This window comes from Eumetopias jubatus, unplaced genomic scaffold (assembly GCF_037043125.1).
Source record: "Eumetopias jubatus isolate StellerSeaLion01/CBP00866 unplaced genomic scaffold, mEumJub1_p1.0 scaffold_11, whole genome shotgun sequence".
Taxonomy (NCBI): Eukaryota; Metazoa; Chordata; class Mammalia; order Carnivora; family Otariidae; genus Eumetopias; species Eumetopias jubatus.
This window is the reverse complement of record NW_028274817.1, coordinates 82,653,446-82,675,715: the sequence shown is the minus strand read 5'-3', so window position 1 is coordinate 82,675,715 and position 22,270 is coordinate 82,653,446. Positions and strand designations below refer to the sequence as shown.

The 22,270-nt window shown below is 51.0% G+C and overlaps 1 protein-coding gene and 1 non-coding gene across 2 annotated transcripts; both read right to left on the bottom strand.

Moving 5' to 3' along the window:
• Positions 1-11,076: 11,076 nt before the first annotated feature.
• LOC148163104 (melanoma-associated antigen D4-like) lies at positions 11,077-18,222 on the bottom strand. Its single transcript, XM_088029010.1, has 12 exons — positions 18,157-18,222; positions 16,907-17,147; positions 15,793-16,626; positions 15,240-15,443; positions 15,067-15,130; positions 14,764-14,843; positions 14,283-14,374; positions 13,562-13,641; positions 13,435-13,477; positions 12,937-12,999; positions 11,852-11,966; positions 11,077-11,511 (listed from the first exon to the last, which is right to left on the bottom strand). The coding sequence occupies exons 2-12, from the start codon at positions 17,114-17,116 to the stop codon at positions 11,077-11,079; spliced, it is 2,220 nt and encodes a 739-aa protein (XP_087885136.1). The 5' UTR covers positions 17,117-17,147; positions 18,157-18,222.
• LOC148163105 (small nucleolar RNA SNORA11) lies at positions 12,230-12,359 on the bottom strand. Its single transcript, XR_015769524.1, has one exon. It is a non-coding gene; the product is annotated as a small nucleolar RNA SNORA11 (small nucleolar RNA).
• Positions 18,223-22,270: the final 4,048 nt, after the last annotated feature.

Here is a 22,270-nt window from a genome sequence, read left to right as displayed (position 1 = left end):
CTTTGTAAGCAGCATATGGTTGATTTCTGTCTTCTTCTCCTCCTTACCCCTCCCTCATCCTCCTCCTTTTCCTCCTCCTCAGCCTTGTGCCTCCAGACTGTTAACCTTTGTCTTTTAATTGGAGTCTTTGCCTTTAAAGTGATTGTTGACACATTCAGGTTTATATCTACCATCTTACTATTTTCTATTTCTCCTGCTTGTTTCTGCTCATTTATCTCGTAGTTTTTGCCTTCATTAGGATTAATTTTAAAATGTGTCTGGTCTCCACCTCCATCACCTTTGATAGATATTCACTTTTTCATTGTTCTTTGAGTGGTTATATGGAGACTACTACATGCATTTTTAACTTGTCATAGTCTAATGTAAATTGATCCATTCATGTCATCACAGAAAATGTAACTACCTTAGAACACTTAGTGCACATTTACCCTCTCCTTACTTTAATATTACTGCTGCCAGTTTAATCACTCGTAGATACACACACACAAACACACGTGGTTTTAACCTCAAAAGACATTATTATTTTGTCTTTATCAGTATCATTTAAATATACCCACACATTTATTCTGTACGTCACTCTTCTTTACTTCCTTATCTTTACGTTTGATTAGGGGTGGTTCTTTTTCTGCTTAGAGAATACACTAAAGTATTTGCTTTAGAGTGGATGTGCTGGTGAAACATCCCTTTTCCAATTTAAATTAATAGATTTTAATGTTTACCTCAGTTTTGCGCTTAGAATAGAATTGTTTGGAAAGTAGAGTGTTCCTGCATACACCTTCTCCCCACCACCTGCAGCCTGCTCTTGGTTTCCCCTATCATTTACATCTTCTATTACTGTGGTCCGTCCGTTACAAGTGATGAACCAATCAATGTTGATTCATGATTATTAAAATCCATAGTTTACATCCCGGTTCCCTCTTTGTGTTGTACTTTTGACAAATGTGTAATGACGGGTCTATCATTACTGTAACATAGAGAATACTTTCACTGTCCTAAGACTCCCTTTTGCTCCATTTATCCTTCCTTCCTTCACTCCCCCCAAATCCTGGCAAACATTGATCTTTTTAGGGTTTCCATAGCCTTGCCTTTTCCAGAATATCATATGTGGTAGTTGGCATCATACAGTAGGCAGCCTTTTCAGATTGTCTTCTTCCATGTTGCAACGCACTTTTAGGTTCCTGAATGTCTCTTTGCAACTCGGTAGCTCTTTTGTTCTTGTCGCTGAATATGGACGTTATATGGGTGTACCAGAGTTTATTCACTTACCTATTGCACGTCATCTCCTGTTTCAGCTTTACTGAGCTAGGGTTGACAAGTAATAATTGCATATATTTAGGTGATACAACATAACGTTTTGATGAACACAGTGGGATGACTACCATGATCAAACGAATTAACATAGTTACCCTTTTTTTGGGTGGTGAGAACACTTGGTATGTAAGCTCTCAGCAAATTTCAAGTATATAATACACTGTTATTTACTGTCATCACCATGCTGGAACGATTGCATTCAAGTTTTAGCAATTATGAATAAAGCTGCTATAAATTTTTGTGTGCAGGCTTCAGAGTAGACAAATGTTTTCGACTCAACTTCGGTAACTACCAAGAAGCATGATGACTGGATCATATAATAGGAATATGAAACATTCATTGTTTTGTTTGTCTGAAAGTGTCTTTATTTCCCCTTCATCTTGAAGGGTATTTTTCCTGATTATAGAGCCCTAAGTTGGCAGTAACATTCTTTCAGCACTTTGAATATATGTTTCTACATACTCTGGACTTCCTTGTTTAGGTTTGAAAGTCAATTGTCACTCTCATTGTCTTGTTCTGAAACACATGCTTTTATTTACCCCCTGGTTCCTTTCATGATGTTCTCTTTTTATTGCCCCCCCCCTTTTTTTTTTGGTTTCACAGTGTAAGTTTAAAAGATGTTTACTTTAGAATTATCTTGCTCGGGATTCTTAGTCTTCCTTGAGTCTTGAACAAGCTGTTATTCATGAGCTTTGGAAACACCACACTCTTATCTGTTCAAATATTGCCTAGGCACTTTTCTCTGTCGTCTCATCGCTTAACTCCAACTGAAATATGTTACACCTGTGTTAGCCTCTGCAGCCACTGATTCCCTTCCTACCCATTCTGTGTTTTCCATCATCTTTTCTCTCTCTATTTTATTCTGGATATGTTTATCTGACCCATCATCTAATGCACTAATCTCTCCTCACCATGTGTTACCTGTTGAAAATGTATCCAATACAGTTCTTGCTTTCAATTATTTTTAATACATAAAACATCTGTGTTCTGTTTCTTTTTTGTTTTGTTGAGATATACGTTACATTCAATAAACTATACCTGTGTAAGTGTACAGTCTGATGATTTTTGACAAACTGAAACGTGTATAACTACCACCAGTGTCAAGATAGAGAACATTTCCAGTGCCCTGCAAAGTGCCCTCCTGTGCCTTCCAAGTCACTCTCCTTGCTCCATCTCTAGCCGTGGGCAACCACCAAGCTCCCTTGACTCCTTTGAGCTTTAACTTCTCAAGAATCCAGTGGCTACCACTAGACTAAAACTAGACAAAAACCACAAAATGATCCTTGAAGGTAAAACCAAATCCTGACAAGTAGGAAAGGAAAGCTGCAAACAGGAGGAAGAAACATTGACAAGATACAGGAATAAAGTAATCTTATATAAGACTTTAAGTAAAAACTGTTAAAATGAAAAAAAAAGTGAGTTTCAATTCAATGGCATATTGCGGTGTCTTGCAGCTCTCCTGCCTAGCAATCTCTGCCTTTTATTAGAAAAGTTTGGAACATATACAATTAGCTTAAGTATAGGTATGATTGGCTTTAACTTCATCCTCTTATTTTGAGTAGCTTTATTTCTTTTTCTTTCCTTCTTTCTAGCTTCCTTGCTTTGTTCCTTCCTTCTTTTATTTCCTTTTTTCCTTTATTTGTCTTTTCATTCTTTCTTTAACCCAATTCCCTCACCCCCTTATGTATAACTGAAGTATTTTTCTTTTCCTTTTTTGGAGTATTTTTCAGTATTCCAATTTTAGTCTACATCTTGGTTTAATACTTCTTCCTTTTGTTTTATATGTAAGTGGTTCCTGTAGGGATTACATTATACATAGTTAAAATTAGGCCTTTCACCTTCGATGATAAAATTTTTCTTCACGTACAAAGGAAAAACTTATATAGTATGCTTTAATTTCTACATTCCCATCTGTTTGCTCTTGTTTCCATAGACTTTATTTATATATACATTGTATCCCCCACAACGCATTGTTTTCGGTTTTCTAAACATTCAGTTAACTTTTTTTAAGATTTATTTATTTACCTGACAGAGAGAGAGAGAGAGAGAGAGAGAGAGCGCACTGAGTAGGGGGAGGGGAAGAAGGAGAGAGAGAGGGAGAGAATCCTCAAGCAGACTCCCTGCTGAGCAAGGTGTCCAAGGCAGGGCTCAATCTCAGGAGCCTGAGATCATGACCTGAGCCCAAATCCAGAGTCAGACACTTAACCTACTGAGCCACCCAGGTGCCCCAACATTCAGTTAATTTAATTTATTTTTTTATTTATTTTATTTAATTTATTTAATTTTATTTATTTATTTGAGAGTGAGAGAGAGAGAGCACGAGTGGGGTTGAGGGGCAGGAGGAGAGAGAGAAGCAGACTCCTGGCTGAGCAGGGAGACTGATGTGGGGCTCGATTCCAGGACCACGGGATCATGGCCTGAGCTGACGGCAGACACTTAACCCATTGAGCCAAGCAGGCACCCCAACATTCAGTTAACTTTTAAAGAAAGTTTTTGAAAAGTAAACTAATTAACCCTCCCTATATTTACCATCTCTATAGCTATTCATTCATTTGTGTTCATCTGGGTTGACATTTGGTATGGGTTTCCTTAGTCCTAAAAGAATGCATTCAATATTTTCTGTAGCGGAGTACACTACTGTTCAATTCTAATAATTTTTTGGTTGAAAAAAACTTTTTTGCCATTAGTTCCTTAATTGTATTTTTAAATTCAGTGATGTAGACTTCTTCTGGACCTCCAGCTCCAGAGATTTGAACACATGTATAGATTCTTGTAGCCACCATCACAATATGTATTCAGAACACTTCTACAGCCCCCAAGAAGTCTCTGGTGCTATCCCTTTGTAGTCACACTCTTTCTCTACACCTAACCAGGGCACCACCGACTTGCTCTCTTTTATGATAGTTTTGTCATCTCAAGAAAGTCGTATAAGTGGAACCGTTTAAAAAGTAACCTTCTGGGGCGCCTGGTTGGCTTAGTCGGTTAAGCGTCTGCCTTCGGCTCAGGTCATGATCCCAGGGTCCTGGGATGGAGTCCTGCACTGGGCTCCCTGCTCAGCCAGGAGTCTGCTTCTCGCTCTCCCTCTGCCCTGCTCGTGCTCTCCCCCTCTCTCTCAGTCTCTCTCTCTCAGTCTCTCTCTAATAAATAAATGAGATCCTTAAAAAATAAAATAAAATAAAATGTAACCTTCTGAGCCTAGCTTCTATCACGAAGCACAATGCTTTTGAGTTTCATCCAAGTTGTTGACTGTATCAATACTTCATTCCTTTACACCATTTAATTGTCTGGAAAGAATACACTTTGTTGCAGGATATTTGGGCTGTTTCTAGTTTGGGGTGGTTATGAACAGAGCCGCTACAAACATTCACTTACAGGTTTTCATATGAACTCAAGCTGAAATATCTCTAGGAGTAATACTTCAGAGTGAGATCGCTAGGTCATATGGGTAGGTATATGTTTAACTTCATAAAAAGCAATAACATAGTTTTCCAAAGTGGTTGTACCACCTTATATTCCCTTCAGCAACATGTGGTGAACCCAGTTCCTGCCCATCCTCAACACCATTTGATATTGTCACGTGTTTGTGTGTTTTGTTTTTTCTTTTTTCTTTTTTTTGCTTGCTTGCTTTTTCTAATTTCAGCAATTTTAATGTAGGAATACCGGTATCTCACCATAGTTTTAATTTGCATTGTCTGAGAGCCAGTGAGTGTGCTCATCTGTTCATGTGCTCAATTGCCACCTATATATCCTTTTTATTGATGTATCTCTTCAAATATTTTTTCCATTATTTTCTTACTGTTGAGTTTTGACAGTTCCTCATCTACTCTGGATACAAGCCTTCTGTTGTTTAGCTAATTGTAAATACATTCTCCCATCCTGAGATTTTTCTCCTCAAACCCTTAACAGCATCATTCACAGAAAGAAAACGAGGCTGGGTGGGGGGATGGAGGCGGCGTGGTGGTGGCAGTGTGGAGTTTTTCTACCTAGAGCATCTTTCTCAAACCCAGGTCAAAGATTTTGTCGTTTCCTTCTAAAAGTTTTACAGTTTCATATTCTTGATTTCCATCTAAGATTTCTTTTTAGTGAGTTCTAGTATAAGATGTGAGATCCTTTTTCCTTTAGATGGAGATCCAGTTTTTTCCACACATTTGTTGAGAAGTTCTAAATGTGGGTAATGTGATTCCTCCGCATTTATTTTTTTTCATACTTTTTTGGCTATTCTTTTTGTTTGTGTGTTTGTTTTTAGGTTCCACATAAGCTTTAGGATCGGCTTGTCTATGTCTACAACAAGTCCTGCTGCCGGGATTTTCTTTGGAATTACAAAGTCCAGAGATCAACTTCAGAAGAATTGACATCTTTGCTATGTTAAACATTCTAATCTATGACCATGGTATGTTCCTCCATTTATTTAGGTCTTCTTTTGTTTGCTTTTCCAGCGTTTTGCTGTTTTTAGTATGTAAATACCCGGCATCATTTGTTAGATCCACATCCAAGAATTGACTTTCTTTTTTGACTGGTAAATTTCTTTTTCCAACACTTCTTTGCTAGTGTATAGGGATATGGTTGATTTTTTTGTGTGTTTTAGTCTTGTATCCTGCACTCTAGATGAATTGCTTTATTAGTTCTAGGACATTTTTGTATATCTGTACGATTTTAACAGAGACAATCAGGTTGTCTGTGAATAGGGGCCATTTTGATTTATTTGATTGATTTATTTTTTTAAAGATCTTATTTACTGACTTGAGATAGAGAGCGAGAGCTAGGGCGAGGAGGAGCGGGGTGGGGGTGCGGGCGGGGAGGGGCAGAGGGAGAGAGAAAAAGAGACTCCCTGCTGAGCACAGAGCCCTGACCTGGGGTCTATCCCAGGACCCTGAGATCATGGGCTGAGCCAAAGGCACGTGCTTAGCCAACTGAGCCTCCCAGGTGCCCGCCGTTTTGATTTAATCTCCTGATGCGTGCCAGCCCGTGGATGGAATATCCAAAGCACTGAAGCAGAGAAATAGAAGGCCGGTCGACACGGAAGATTACATACTGCATGTTTATGTGTTAACAGACTCTAGGGGAGAGAATTCTAATCCATGATGATATAGAAAGAAGGTCAGTGGTGGCCTAAGGCGGGATGTGGATGGTAGGAATTCACTGGGAAGGGGCGCAAGGGAACACTACTAGATGCTGAACCTGTTCTCTGTCTTGATTGGGGTGGGAGTGACATGGATGGTAGCATTTGTCAAAGTCCATGGAACTGTCCACCTAAATGGGCATTATTTTGATTGTAAATTAAACCTCAGTAAAGCGGATAAAGAGAACCCTGTTGTTAGGTTGGTTTGGAGGAGCTCCGGTGGCTAAATGGCCAAACAGAGACCTGTGATAATGAAAGCGTTCAGGGCCTTTCACCCCTATTCAGAGGGTGTACTTGTGGGCACCAAGCAGAAGGCTCTAGCCAGGCTCTCCTCCGCACCCACCCCCGCCACCACACAGATGAACAAGGCGCGCTTCAGAACCGGAATTTGAAACTACACTGGTTGGACTCCATCTCCTGGGAAACGTCCTTCTGCATTGATTTTTGCCCTTACCTTTGCCCCCCACTGCATTCCAACCTTGTGCCTTGCGTCCCTTTTTCAGGTGGAGGGGTGGGAAAGCAAGAGGAGGAGATTTGAGAGGGTGGCCTGATCGTAGGGGTCCTCCACGGTGTCCCCGTTCCAGTGGCTAGGACCCCAAAGTTTCCTAGACAGCTTCAGAGACAGCCTAAAGCCTAATTAGCAACTGCAGCTCTTCCACAAGGCACATGTTTATCCAGCTCTCAGGCATCTCAGATTCCTGGCTAAAGGCAATGGGCTAGTGGTAGTAGAGCTCCACCTTTCCGTTTCTTACCTCTCTGCGTTCAGAAGGCTCACTTTCACCTAGAACTTGTCTCTGACATCTGCTCCCTCGAGGCACCGTGAGGTAGCAACATGCTGTAATTCTCTAATGTTTTTCCAAGGCCATGTACAAATTCAGACTTCCACGGACACTGTAGGGGAGTTGCTTTGTTCCATATCCTCCTCAACTCTAGCCCCACCATCTTTGTCATTTTCTTCTTTCCTGTAGTCATTGGGTATGCACGCTGCTTTTCCTTTCTGCAGTTCTGCAACCCGTAGACATGTCAACTACCACAAAATAGAATTGCATGTATTGGCTGAACCACAGACCAAGGCAGGAAGCCTGGCAAGGGACTGTTGTGTCACCTTCAGGTGTGACAGCCCATTTCTGACGTGGATGCTGAAGTGCTGGCATCCTGGGAAACTGTGAGGCTGTGAGGGGAGCATTCAAAGTCATATTTGAAGCGTACGATATCCTGTGGGTTTGTATCATTTCTATGATGTTGGTTTCCAAATAAAGGGCACTTGTAATATGGAGTCATCCCAAATTGAAACCCGGGGAACTTGAGAACTTGACATTGGTCAAGTCATTTCCTCTGCCTGGTCCTCAGTCTCCTCACTGGAAAAGGGGATGGGGCTTGGGGTGCTACTAGATTTCCGGTAACTTCCAATCTCTACTGCTCGGTACTGTCTTTGGGACCATGAGGCAAGCAGTGTAAGTAACCTTAACTGTGCAGATGACGGGATGGAGGCTCTGAGAGGTGAAGTGACCTGCCCGAGGTCACGGGGCTCAGAGGGCCAGGGAGGGGTGTCAGTCTCAGGTGCTTTTCAGAGGACCCCCACCTCAGACACTCATAGAGTGGGGGAGGAGCACATTCACCTGTCATTCTCCCACTGCTTTACCCACTTCCTACTTTCTTTCATGCGCAGGCCACGCCAGCTGTGCCCAGCCGCCCTGGGAGCTGGGCCAGGCAGTGCTGGGCACATGCTCTTACCCCTATTACTCAGTGAGGAAACTTGAGGCCCAGAGAGATGCCTCAAGACTGGGAAAGCAGACCCACAGGACCTCAGAGCTGGGGCACCCTCAGAGTACATCTATCTAGCCCAATCCTGTGCTGTGACAGGTGGGAACTCTGAGGGCCAGAGGGAGAAAAGGCTGGGCCAAGGTCACTTGCCCAGGTGGTGGCAGAGCTAGGACAGAGACCTCAGGCAAGTCACTTCCCTCCTCTGGGTCCATTTTGTCACGTGTGCCATGGGGAACAGTAGCCCCCGCAGAGTATCAGCGAGGATGGAATGAGGTCTTGCACCCAGAGCACCGGGCCCCAGGGCCTGACAAATGACGATGACAAAGACGAGGAGGAGGAGGAGCGGGATGGATGCCCAGGATATTGCCAAAGCTGATGTCTTAGGAGGCTGGGAGGGTGGTAGGAGCCTTGAAAGCCCAGGAGGAGCCTCGGGGGCAGGGAAGCCATGAGGGGTTTGGACCTGGCCCAGTGAAGGGAGCTGGGAAGTGGTAAGGGCAGCCTGGCTGGGAGAGGGTGGCTATTGTTGGAGAGGGTGAGAGATGGGGGTGTTGCTCCCACGACACTGTGAGCCCCTCCGAGGCAGTGGGAGCCGGCTGCAGTGGGCAGAGCATGCATTTAGCCTTGAAGGGTCTTGGGTTGGGGTCCCAGGAAGGACCTCTGCCTTGGTGTCACGTTTGCCCTGTGAGGGAGCAGGTGGAGAGCCTCCCAGCTGACCTGCCTGCCAGTCAGTCTGTCAGCATTCCCCTGGGCGCTCCTTCCTCCCTGTCCCAGAGGCCACCCCACTGCTTTCTTCCTCCCCACCCACCCTGCTCTCAACTACCCGTTGAGCAGTGCAGAGTGCGGCTCCGGGGAAACCCGCCCCCCGACCCCCACCAGGAGAGGCCAGCCAGGGAAAAGGAGGATGGAAGAGGGGAGTGGTGCAAGCCCACAGGCCTGGGGAGGTGGCACCGTCCCCAGCACCCTGTCTGTCTCTGAGAGCTGCTTTCTCCTCCTTTCCAGATGAGATGCCGTACCTCAGGTGTCCTCTGCACCCAGTGCTCAAACTCCTGCCCGTGGCCTTGGGTGAGTGCCTGCACCCTCATCTATGGAAAGGCATGTGCCTGCTGTGTGCACCAGCAGGGTCCTGGGAGGGTCCCAGGGTGAGAGGACCAGAAAAGTCTCGAATCATTCATCACCCCAGGACTGGGCTCCCAGGCATCCTTCATCCCTCTCACATCCCAGACCGTGCGTCAGTAAAGCCAAAGAGAAGGGGACTCAAATTCTGTCGGAATCACAGTGTCCTCGTGGCCAAGCAGGGACCCAGCCGCCGGGCAGGCAGAAACCACAGCAGTGGCCAGCAAGGCAGAAATCCACCTGAAGCCCGACTTTAGGGGGAGGAAAGCTTACACAGCTTAGCTTCCTGGGGGTATCACCTATGCAGCCCCACAGGACCCTGTGCGCGGAGGGGCTGCACACCTAGTTCAAGCCCAAGCCGTCGCTCTCTCGGAATTCTTCATCATTTTTGAGCAAGGGGGCCCACGTTTTTCATTCTTCACTGGGCCTGTGAAATCATGGGCCTGGATCTGGGTCAGGAGCCCAGTCTGGGGGAGAGAAGGGAACCTCTTCTTGGGGAAAAGAGGCAATGGGGTGTGGGGGCCCTTACCCGAGTCACTCCTACTTCTTAACCCGGGGCCTCGTCCGCCCAAGTGTGGACATCACAGGGAGCCGACAGAGCTCCGGACACTGTCCCAGCCTGCCACTGAGCCCTTCCCAGGCGTCTCTGCTCTCACTGCCGTCCACTGGAGGGATTGCAGTCCCAGCCCCACTCCTGCAGGGACCACCCAGCCCTTGAAGACACCAGGACATAGGCCTGGCCTTGGCTTCACTGGAAGGGCCCTGTTTCCAGTGAAGAAGAGCTCCGGAGCCCACCAGCAGGCCTCGGGTCAGGGTCACAGGCTGTCGAGGTCTGTTTTCATCGAACCTACTCTGTGGGCAATAATGGCTCCTCCTTCAACCTGCTGGAGGGGTGAGATGTCGCCGAGGCCTATCTCATTGTCCTTGAGGGTCCATCTGAGGGAGGGATGAGGTGCTGAAGTTGTGTGGAGGAGGAGGGAAGGGTTCCAAGATGGCGCCTCCAAAGATGGGGTGGAGGAGGTGGGTCTTGGTGGATGTCTGTGGACCCTGTTCCTTGGTGGGAGGGACGGTGGCACCAACCCACAGCCTTCCACACCATCCCTTTTCCTGCCACCGCCCCCACCACTGGCGTCTTAACTGGGGTTGTACCGTGGAGGAAATCATGTCACTATGTGGACAGGAGCCTCTCGAAACTCATGGCCTAGACACTCAGCTGGCATCTCCACATCTTCTCGGCGCCCTCCCCACACCTGCTGCCTTCCAGGCAGAGGCGGGCAGTGTCTATGTCGGAGCCCCCAGCCACGTGCCGCTCAGAGCACCACGTGCACAGGTACGTGCGCAAATAAAGGAGGAAACGTCCCAAGTAATTTTGCAACTTTACTGTAACACTGATACCAAAAACATGAAAACACGACAAAAGCGCACAACAAAAGCACACAACAAAAGCAGGAAGGGCAAAGGGAGCTTCATCTTGCATGCCATCTTGGATGGGCAGGTAGAAGCTGCCTAGAGTGCTGTGTGAAGGAGGGATCCGAGGAGGCACTCTGGCTTGATGAGGGACAGCCGCGGTTCATCAGCGTTGTCTGTAACACAAGACACAAAAGCAGAACTATGAACAGACATGAGACGGGGGGGGGGGGCAAGGGGACACGAAGAAACAAACAAGTGTCTCTCACAACTCCTTGTTCCCCCACTGCACCACCCAGGCCTGCCCCCGACTTGACTTCTCACAGCCCCTCCCTCGGAGTTTCAGGTATCCACTGCAAATCTCACTGGATCCAGGAGAAGAAGTTGGCACTCGTTCTGGCGGCATTTCTGGTCCGGATGGTGGAGCTGGTGCTGGGCCCATCTAGAATGCTGGTGCTGGCCCCACCGTTGGTGCCACTGCTGACGCCAGCTCTCCACGTGGCTCTCCGGTTGGCACGGTTGCTATTCAGAATGTACTGATGGTATCTGGCCCAGAAAGCGAAGGGGATCCTGGCCCAGGCGTCGCCAAAATCTCCATCCTCATCCCAGGTCAGGAGCTCCACCTGTATGTCATCCCAGCTCCAGCGTCCAATCAGAGCTTCATCCCCGATGTTCATCTGGGCTCTCATCTGGGCCCTGGCATGTTCCTCAGCCATATCCACATCCATCGTCTTGAAAGCATCATCCACAGCCTCCAAGAAATGAGCCTTCCATTCCCGGGGGTCTCGGTTCTGATTCTGCAGTGGAGTAACAGACACCATCCGCACAGCTACCCCACATTCACCGAGCACCTGCTTCCTGCCATACACCCTCCCGTGGGCTGGGCATGGTCACGAGGCAAGTCGAGGCCACTGGAATCCGACTCTCCTATGACTCCGTGCCAGCCCCGGGGCCTCACCCCATCCCTCACACTTACTGCACTTGTGAACTTGGGCAAGTGACCTACTTAGGAACCTGTCTGGATCCTCACTGGACCAACAGCCTGAGGGGGAGGCCGTAGCCAAGAAACAGAGAGGGTATGGCAAGCACCAAACTCACACCACACTGCCTGGCCCCAAACAGAGGCTCCCCTGTTACCTGGGCGATGAATCTCAGCACCCTCATCTTGCTGGTCTCGTGGCGGGCTCGCAGGCCCCAGAGGAATTCATACTCGGGTGGGCTGCTGTTGGGGATCTTCTTGTATTCCAGGTACCTCAGTGCAAGAGGAAGAGAAACATTTGCTTCCAGCCAGGCAGAACTGTCGTCGCACCAAGGGCTCCCGGGTAGGCCCTTCCCGGTCCCAATACTGCAGCCCAGCTCCTGCGGGAGGACTGTCCTGGCCCTCCGGCCCTCCGGCCCATGCCTCACTCCCACGCTCACTCCCAGGGTTTCTGCCTCCAGGACTGAGGCCTACAAAGCCCCAGGCCGCTCGCTGGTCCTGCCCAGAAGAAGCCACGTGGAGGTGCGGGGTGGGACACGTGTCGGGTATCTGTTCGTAGGAAGGCCACAAGTTTCAGGCCCTTTGTCACAATGAACCCAGATGCCCCTCGGGTGTGTTGTAAACCCAGGAGCCATTGCTTCAGGCCCTCTGCTATGAGCACACTCCATCGCAGGCTCCCGTCCACGGCCTGGTGGAACCCTGGGACAGTCCGCCATAGAAGAGGATCGTAAAGGGGGGAAAAGCGGCACACTCCGTGCGTACTCCCCACTCTGCGTGTGTGCGCATGCGCGTGTCTGGGCTAGTCTGTTGTGCCTGTGTGAGTGCACGCCTGTGTGAGGACTGAGGACAGGGTGGGCCTGACCGGAAAGTTAGGAGGGCTGGGCTCCAGGACCAAATGGGCCCCTTACCAGCTGGGGCCAAACTCAAGACTTCTACTCTCCGAGCCCCAGGTTCCCAGGATGTAAAGCAGGAGACATTCGCCAGACGCCCACAGGGCAGGTACCAAATGGCACGGTGGTTCTAATACACCTTGCGCCGTGTCCTCTGCCGACTTCGACTCCCTTTGCCCAAGGCTGCGCTGGAATTCCACTCCCTGCCAACACTCACATACCCCGCCCACCCTCACACCAGAGACACCTATCCCTCTGGCTCTAAGATCTGGCACAGGGAATGGCTTGCTCAGCCACATCAGCCCACGAGGAGTACACGAGTGTGGGACGAAGTTAACTTGGCCACTACTTACTTCTGCTTCACGAAGTCCTCCGTAATGAGCTTCCTCAGATCTCCAAGGAATGGGTGCCTCACCCTGAGGGCCAGGAAAGGAATCCATGACTACACACAGGGGCGGTGCCCAGAGGTGGGCAGGAGCACTCCCTAGCAGGATGGACAGCTTCCAAGTCTGTGTGTGTGTCGGGGGGGGGCAGCGCATCGCCATGGAGGCCTGGGGTGGCAGCAGGGGCCACAGGGCCACATGTCAGGGATGCCCTAGGCAAGGGTGTGATCGGAACCCCTAATTCTGATGGGTTCTCTTGGGTCCCATCTGGGGACAGAGAGGGGACATGGAGCAGAGACGGGCTGAGAGTTCGGGACCATTTCCCCATGCACCCCAGCGGGACCCTCTGCGCTCTACCCAGGCCAGGAGGTCCACTCCCCTGCACCAGGCCCCCAGGCTAATCCCACCCCGGGGCCACCGGTGCCCAAGGACAACACCAAGGGGCGGGAGCCGAGAGCCCAATCATACCCAGGGCGCAGTCCCATCTTGCGTAGTGCCTCCCAGAGGACAGCTGTGAGGGGAGAAGAGCCGCAAGTATTCAGCACACAAAGCTGGGACTGTGGGCAACCCCCCAGCTGTGGGTCCAGCCACTCACCCTCGCTGGCACGGTTGCCATTCATGAAAATGACTCCCAGAATCACCAAGAGGAGGCTCAGCCTGGGAGTGTCCTTGGTCCTGAAGGTGTAGAAAGAGGGATCCTGTCCAGCAGCCATTTGCCCGAGGGACTAGGGCTGGCTCACCCAACTAGCTCTTCCCGGATGGCTGGGCTACCGGGCCATTCTTCCCACTCAACATATGGCTTGCTCTCTCATCCAGACCATTCATTCCTCTGTCTGAGACTGAACCGCTTCACGCCTCAAACGTGGATGCGAACACTCCCTCCCAGAGTTCCGTCCAGGATGGGGTCAGGCGGGGAGCCGCCACTTGGCAACAGTGTGTCCAGAGGCACATCCAGACCTTCCCTGCCCTTTGAGCGTCCGGCGTTACACTGGATGGGAAGCTTCCTTCCCCCCGGATCACTCTGCCAAGCCCAGGCCAAGCGCGTAGCAGGAAGAGGCAGGCAACAAGGAGCCTGCTTTCCTAGGAAGATGGGGCGGGGAGGTGGCAGCGGGGGGAGAGGGGGTGGACGTGGGGGTCCTGAGAGCAGCAAGGCTTCACCCCAGGCCACTTCCCCTTTCATCCCCTAATTACTGGGCACCACTACCTGTGGGTGGGAGCTGTGCGAGGCACCAAAGCCCTGTTTTCCCGTTTCTCTGAGGGGACGGGGAGGGGGAGGCACCAGTGAGGAAGGCCACAACCCTCCTGCCCTTTCTTACTTTCCCAGGAGGCGAGCTGAGGAATCCCGTGTGCACACAAGAATGTACAGGTGTTCTTCCTTGTCAATTTCCTTCAGATGGATCCCAAACTTCTACGTGGGGTAGGAAACAACATGAGAGCAGAAACCCACACTGCCTGTCCTGCAGGCAGTCCCTCAGTTCCCCGTTAGAACTTTCCCTCACCAGGGTCGCTGAAGTTATGGGGAAGGCTCGAGAAGACAGGCTGCAGAGGGACTGCCCTGTGGGAGCTCTGGCACTGGCCAAAGCAGTAGGACCCACTTCAGGAGAGCAGGGACACTGAAAGAATCTGAGGGAGAGGAACCCTCCGGGGAAGCAAGTATGCAGTGGACGCTCCCAGGAGGAGAAGCTGGGGAAGCCTTCCCGGAGCAGGTAGTACTGAAAGGGGGCCTCAAGGGGCTGCAGGGCTCAAGGCTTCCCTGCAGCTCTTGTACCACAGTGAGCTGCCCGGGCACTCGCCCACCTTCTCCAGAGTATATGTTGCTCGTTCAATGATCTCAGGGAAATGTTCGTCGTATTCTCGGATGACGTCCTTCATCATGTCTGCAAGAGGCGAGAGAGGTGGAGAGAGCACCTGGGCTGAGCAGGGGCCAAAGAGCTGCAGCAGCCCCTCGGTCAGCCCTGCTGAGGGGAGCACCGTCGGGACCCCCTCCCCGACCCATACTGTGCAAATGGAGCGATCAGCTGGGTGTGCTCGGTGGAGACAGCTGATGCTGGACGGGACAGTGGAAGGGCAGAGCTCGGGGAGGGTGCCCAGGTTGCCCACCTGAGCGCTTGATGGGGATCTTCTTGTAGTCCTTAATCATCAGATATTTCACCAACTTATTCGCCTGGAGAAGGAGGAGCACACAGGGAGATCAAGACACGGGTGACCTCCAAGAACTGGCCCACAGGAGAGGAGAGGAGGGAGATGGGGGGGGGGAAAGGCAGGTTTCTTACCCTCTCTTGCAGAAGGGTCACGTTCCGGGGTGGCAAGCACAGTACGTGTCTTGAGGGTACCTGGGACCTCAGGGCCATTGGGGGCCGGGGAGCCACCTGAGCCCGCACCGTCAATGGGGGCTGCGATGCTCTCCAGGTCTGTGGGACCGCAGGAGGCTCTCTCTCCTCCTCGCTGCTCTCATATTCGTCATCCAGGTGCTTGGACTATAGCGTGAGAGAGAGGAGAGACCCAGGGCTACCAGGCTGGCCATGCAAAAGTGCCCTGCACACATCTTAACCAGAGCAGGTACTTGGAAATCAAGTAGTACAAACAGCAGATGACGTGTGCTGAGTGCTTACTACGTGCCCGGCACTGAGCCAACCTCTTCTCCCTCCAGGCCTGAGGGCAGAGACTTTGTGCAGTCAGAGCACACTACTGCACTGTGTTGGACAAACATGCACAAGCTGAGACAAGGGGGAGAGGGGAGGGGGCGGGAGGGGAGGGGGCAGAGAAGAGGACTGAGCAGAGAACGGAGGGGAGCAAGGGGCGCTGGAGATAGCAGGGAGGTCTCACCTTCTTGGTCCTCTTGCCTCCCATCCTGACCCAGGGCTCAGCACTGTGCTGAGCGGTGGCAGCTGCACCCTCGGGCTCAGGGATGCTCGGGGCCATCTTGGCCTTGGTGGCAGGGGCTGCCACAACATTCTGAGGCTCCACCCACCGAGTCTTGGCCAGAGCCTTTCCGGACTTGGTCGTCTTGGGCCGGGTGGCTGCCCCTTCCCTAGCAGGTGCTGCCGGGGGCACCCCCGAGGAGGCAGCACTGGGGCCCTCTGGGGCAGCCTCTTGGGCTGGGGCAGGTCTCTTGGGGCGTGGGAAGGCCATGCCACTGACACCTGCCGGCTGGGTGAAATCAAAGACATCGTTCTGACCCAGGAAGGCTGTCTTGGGCCGGGTGGCATCCATCTCACTAGCACAGGGAGCCTGAGCGAAAGCACAGGCGGTACTAGGGCCCTCGGTAGCGGCCTCCTGGGCCTGGGAGGCCGTCTGGGGCTGTGTGGACGTTGCCGGAGCCCCCGGGGCGGCCACCTCACTGTTGACTAGCATCTGGGAGACGTGCGGAGCAGCACGGGTTGTCTCAGGGGCGGCTGCCTGAGCCTGGGCCGCAGAGGTCACGGGCTGGGTAGCTTCTCCTGAAGCCGGGTCTGTGGCCACCGGGCGGTGAGCGACCACCTGATTATAGGTCGCACGGGCGGCAGCAGCGGCGGCCCTAGCAGCACGGTTGGAGGCGGCCGCGCGGGCTACGTTGGCGGCACGGGCGGCAGCCTCATTGGCAAGTGTCTCTGGATCCAGCTGAAATGCCTCCATCAGAGTCCTAGCCAGCATAGGGTTTTCCAGTTCCCAGGGCTCATTCTGTAAGGCCAGAGAGAAGGGTAGGGGAAGGCAGACAGCTCTCCGTGCTCCCATCATGCTTTCCTGTGCTGGCCAGCCTCCTCCCTGCAGCCAGCTCCCACCACCCCCCAGACCTTCCCAAGCCCCCTTTCCCGGAGCAGGAGAGGGAAGGCTGGGGAAGCTGGGCAGTCCTTCCCCCTCAACCCTCCCTTTCATCCACCACCCCACCCCCCTCCCCAGCAGCTTGGGCGGGGAGGGGGAGAAGGCCCAGGGCCAGCAGGTGGCCCACCAGGGGCCTCACCGATAAGATGCGAAGGCCTGGACCCAAGCTCCCAAAGGCTCTGAGGATACGGATGTCAAAGCTGGTGAGGGTGCCGTAGCCTCCAAAAGCACCGAATTCTTCATAGTCGTTTCCTTCAACCATCTCCTCCTCCCCGACTTCATCACTACCCTCGTCCATGTCTTCAACGTTGTAGGTTTCCGATTCCATGCGGTAGCTTCCCTCAGCCATGCTGGGGGTCCCAAGGAGAAGAGAGCTCAGCCTGGGAGGGAGGGTGAGGCCTCTTCAGGGGGAGGGGGCGGGATCCAATGGGATCTCTCTGGAGGTGGGGGGGCGGCAATCATCAGGTTACTAGGCAGTACGCGGTGGTGGAGGGGGCGGGGGGGGGACGCGGGATCTGTTGGGTTAGATTCTGTCAGAGAATCTAACAGAGCTCTGGGAGAGGGAGAGAGGTGGTCGGAGGAGACCCCGCACTTAAAGGGGAGTTTAGGATGGGCAGGCTCCCCATCTCAGCGGCTAGATTTGAATAGGGGGTGGACTGGCGGGCTTAGGTCTGAAGAGTCCCACAGGGGATGTGCATTGAGACAGGGAGAAACAAAGGGCTTTGATTTGACGATGAAAGGGGAGCAGATGACATGAGAGGGCTTAGACAACAGGGGCCCCGGAAAGCTTATGGGAAACTGAATCCAGAGACCCTCTGGCTAGGTCCGGGCGGGGGAGTTCAGCTGATTCAGGTCTGGGTTGGGCTCATACAGGAGGAGCTCCAGGGGTGGGGGGGTGGGGGCTCGGACTAGGTGAGGCATGGATTGGAGCGCTAGAGGTCTCAACCCCCAGGATGGCAACTCCAGGAAGGGGGCAACGGGGTCAGCTGGTTGGGACTGATCCAGGAGTCGTTGGGGTGGGGGTAGGGCCTCCGCTCTAAGGAAGCTCAGCAGGGAGCACACGGGTCTGCTAAAGGGGTTCGGATCGCGGGCTCCGGTATAAGTAGGGCTCAGATCAGAGAGCCCTGCGTCTCCTGGCGGGAGAGGGCGGCGGGGGGTGGGGGTGGGGGTGGGGGTGGGGGTGGGGGTGGGGGTGGGGGTGGGGTGGGGGTGGGGGTGGGGGTGGGGGTGGGGGTGGGGGGGGGAGGGTCCTACCTAGACCGTGGGTCTAATAGGGCTCGGGTTCTGAGTGCCTGGGCTTTGTTCAGATCCGGGTGTGGGGGTGGGGAGGGCGCAGCGTGCCGGGTTCCACTCGCCCTCTCCCGGTCCGGTCTGAGGCTGGATCCTTACCTTCCCTGGGGCTCCAATGGCGTCCGTCCTCAGCACCAGGAACCCCGCAGCCGCGCCCTCGCCTACTGCTGCCAGCACAGCAGCTCCGACCACCCCGCCCCTTTTCTCCGCGCACCCCCCGCGGCTGGGCAGCCTGCGCATGCGCGGACCCCTCCAGCCCGCCCGCTTTCCCAACAAAAGCCCTCTCCACCAGGTCCCCAGTGCGCATGCGATTCCGCGAGTGGGTGGGCGGGGAGGGGGGGTTTTCTTCTTCCCGCCAGATACCCCTCACCCCTCCTCTGACCCGAGGCGCGCGCACTCACAGCCTGTGTGGTGCACTTGGACCACCCAATCATCTACCCTCGATCCCCGCACTTTTGCACAAATGCTTCTCTTCCCTGCCCTCCCCGTTCCCGCTAAGTTCCTCCAGTGTGGTCTGGAATACACTATGCCTGGCTTCCCCAGCATGACCCCTAGGTCACAAACACAGAGGTCTCTAGCTGGGTGTCTAACTGTATGTAACAAGGGGAATGGAAATGGCCAGAGGATGCCACTTGCCTTTGTGTTCCCCAGCACTGTCCATCTCTATGGCCCCCGGCCACAATGGGAACATCTGCTTCCCCAGCTACTCTTTATGCAGCTTGGGCATCACAGCACTATCTGCGCTGGGGCTCGTCTTCCTCTCACGGCAGCCCTGGGAGGTGGATGTCAGCATCCCCATTTTACAGATCAGAAAGCTGAAGCACAGACACACCGCATGAATAGACAAGGCCACAGAACCAGTCAACAGAAAATGCAATATAGTGGTCCTGAATCTTCCTGACTCCAAACCCCATGTCCCAGTAGTGCTGGCCTGGGGACTGAGGCAGGCACCCCTCTCCAGTTTGAGCGACCGATTCACACCTCCCCGCACCACCCCCCCACACACACACACCTCTCCTGCCCTGCCAACACTTGTCCCAAACAAGCCAAGTTTGTGCTGTCTGAGACCCAAGCTCAAGCTCTGCATCCAGGACACAGGTAGAGACCCCCCCCCCCCGCAGTCTCCACCCCTTGCCTACTCTAGGTGGGTCCATCCAGCTGGGGGAATTGCTCCTTGGAGTCCACTCCCTGCCCCAACTGTCAGGCCTCTTCGCTGTGAGTGGCATGAACACGCTGCCCCTGAGGCCTTCCTGGTGCCCGCTGGAGCAGCCAGGACAATCAGGCACTTGTGTGTCTGAGCCATGGCAAGCCCCGATTCAAAGTAAATGTTTGCCCGGGGTTCCTTCCAGGGCGGGGGCCTGGGGCAGCTGTGGTCTTGTGGGAAGAAGCTGGGCTGGTCTTGAGAATTCCAGGGATGGAGTTATGGGCCAGTCTGTTGCTAGCTGTGTGAACCTGCTCAGGTCACTGGACACCTCTGAGCCTGGTTTCTCAATATGCAAAATGGGAAGCACAGGAAGCACTTACCCAACCCAACACATGCTGCTATGCTTCCAGAATGACTGGAGGAACTGCTTTGGAGGGAGAAGATGCTATGTTTCCAACTCAAATCGAACCTGTGCTTTTTACAAAATCCATGGTGGACTTTTATATTTGTTTTTAATGTCAACCTCTCCGGGACGCCTGTGCATGAATGGAAGCTATTGCTAGGACCACAGCTTTTACTCTCCAGTGACCAATGTCAATTCTGGCTGGTTGGATGGCTTTCCTCAGCTGTTGCATAGCAACCTCCGCTGTCAGCAGCCTGTATCTCTTCAGCCCTTCCTGTGTAACACGTTTCTGTGGGAGGTGACCAGACCCTAGAAATGAAAGCCTTGACAAACTGCTCAGTGGTAATAGAAAATACTAGGTTCCCATCTCAAACTGAACCTGTGCTTTTTACAAAAAATCATAGTGGACTCTTATATTCGTTTTGTTTGCCTGCTTTATTATTTTAAATTTTTTTTCCTTTCTTCCTCCTTTTTAAAATTGAGATATAACTGACATATAACTTTATGTTAGTTTCAGGTGTACAACATAATGATTCAAATTTTTTATATATTGCGAGGTGACCACCACAGTAAGTCTAGTTAACATCCATCACCATACATAGCTACATCTTTTTTCTTATGATGTGGGCTTTAGTTACGTTCGTTTTTATATCAGCCTCTCTCTCTCTCAATGCTATATAACTATTTATGCTACTAACTCCAAAATCTACAGCCCCAGTTTGAACTTCAACTTTGAGATCCAAATCCATATACTCATTCTCCTACATGACATCTCCGCTTGGATGTCTCGAGGGCTCTTCATAGTGAGTCTGTCTAGAACCAGTCCCTTGGTAAACCTACTCCTCCCACATAGTCACACTCCCTGTTTCTTTTGTTTTTAAAATTCCCATCTTCACCATCTCAGTAAGTGGCACCATTATCCACACAACTACTCACTGCAGAAAATGGAAGTCCGCTACCACCACTCCCCCTTGCTCATACACTGCACCCTGACGGGAAACCTCCACAGCTCTCCGGAACTACCTCTCTGTGTGGCTCTCCTCTCCCTTACTTCCAGCAAATTCTAGTCGCGTTGGCCTCTCGGAATTCTCAACTCTGTCTCCTTCACTCAGGTTCTCCTCTGGGCTCTGTTTGTGTTCAATCTCTCCCGTGCTGTAACCTGCAAACTCTATCCAGGCAAGAAGTTGGGGGAGTTGGGCAATCTGAGGGCTCACCATGTTAGTTTCCCTTCTCTCAGGGATCACTGTCCTGTGTTGTTGCCTGTGGTGCCATGAGGTAAAGCTTTATAATTGTTTTGGTTTACCAGATATTTCGGTGGGAGAGTATATCGGGTTCCTGTAAATCCATCATGGCTAGAGGCATGATGGTATAAATTTTTTTTTTTAAATCTGAGTTTTTTTTTCACTGAGCCATATGGTTTTAAGATGTGTTTACTTTGCTATGCATGCACTGAAGATCTACCAAAGTGACTATGCACAGATATTGCATGGTGTGTATTCATGACATTCTTCCAATCTGCTCCCCTTCCCTCCTAAGAAAGTGGGAAACCAGAAAAAAATATAGAACCATTCAGGACCAGAGGTGAGAATTACAGAGAACTTCTCATCAGAAACAATGCAAGTTATAAGAAAGTGGCATACCATCTTTATAATAGTGAAATAATTAATAACTATCAACTCAGAATTTTGTACTGAATGCATATCTTTCTAAAGCGAAGTTGGGGGGCGCCTGGGTGGCTCAGTCGGTTGAGCTTCTGCCTTCAGCTCAGGTCACCATCCCAGGGTGGTTCAGTCCGTTGGGCTGAGCCCTGCCCCGTGTTGGGCTCCCTGCTCAGCGGGGAGTCTGCTTCTCCCTCTGCCCCTCCCCCTGCTCATGCTCTTGTGCTCTCGCTCTCTCTCTCTCAAATAAATAAATAAAATCTTTTAAAGAAAAGTGAAGTTGAATTAAAAGTTTTTTCGTACTTACCTGAGTTGAAATAATTCATCATCACTGGGTACACGCTACAAGAAATATTAAAGGATGCCTTTCAGGTACAAGAAAAACGGCAGTACATGTAAATATGTTGTATAGAAATGAATAATCAATACTGGAGATGCTAAATATGATGATAGTAATAGAATATTTACTTTTTATTTTTTTAAAAAAATTTCTTATGAATTAATTAAGAGTGTAAACAGAAATTCATAACAAGGCATTGTGGAGTATAAATTATGTGGAATTATTAATTTCTTGAACAATAATAGCACAGGGACTGGGGGGAATAGAAGTATACTGTTGTAAGATTCTAATTCTACACGTGAAGTAGTACAATATTACTTGATGGTAGACTGTGGCAAGTTAAAGAAGCGTCAAATATAAACCCAAATATACCTATCCAAAAAATTATGGCTAATAAGCCTATGTGGGAGATAAATGGTATCATGAAATGCTCACTTTATTATTCATTCATTCATTCATTCATTCATCCTGAGAGAGAGAGCATGTGTGGGAAGGGGGAGGGGCAGAGAGAGAGAGGGAGAGAAAGAATCTTCAGCAGGCTCCACACTCAGCATGGAGCCTCACACAGGGCTGGATCTCATGACCCTAAGATCATGACCCGAGCCGAAATCAAGAGTCAGACACTTAACGGACTGAACCACCCAGGCATCCCCTCACTTAATTTAAAA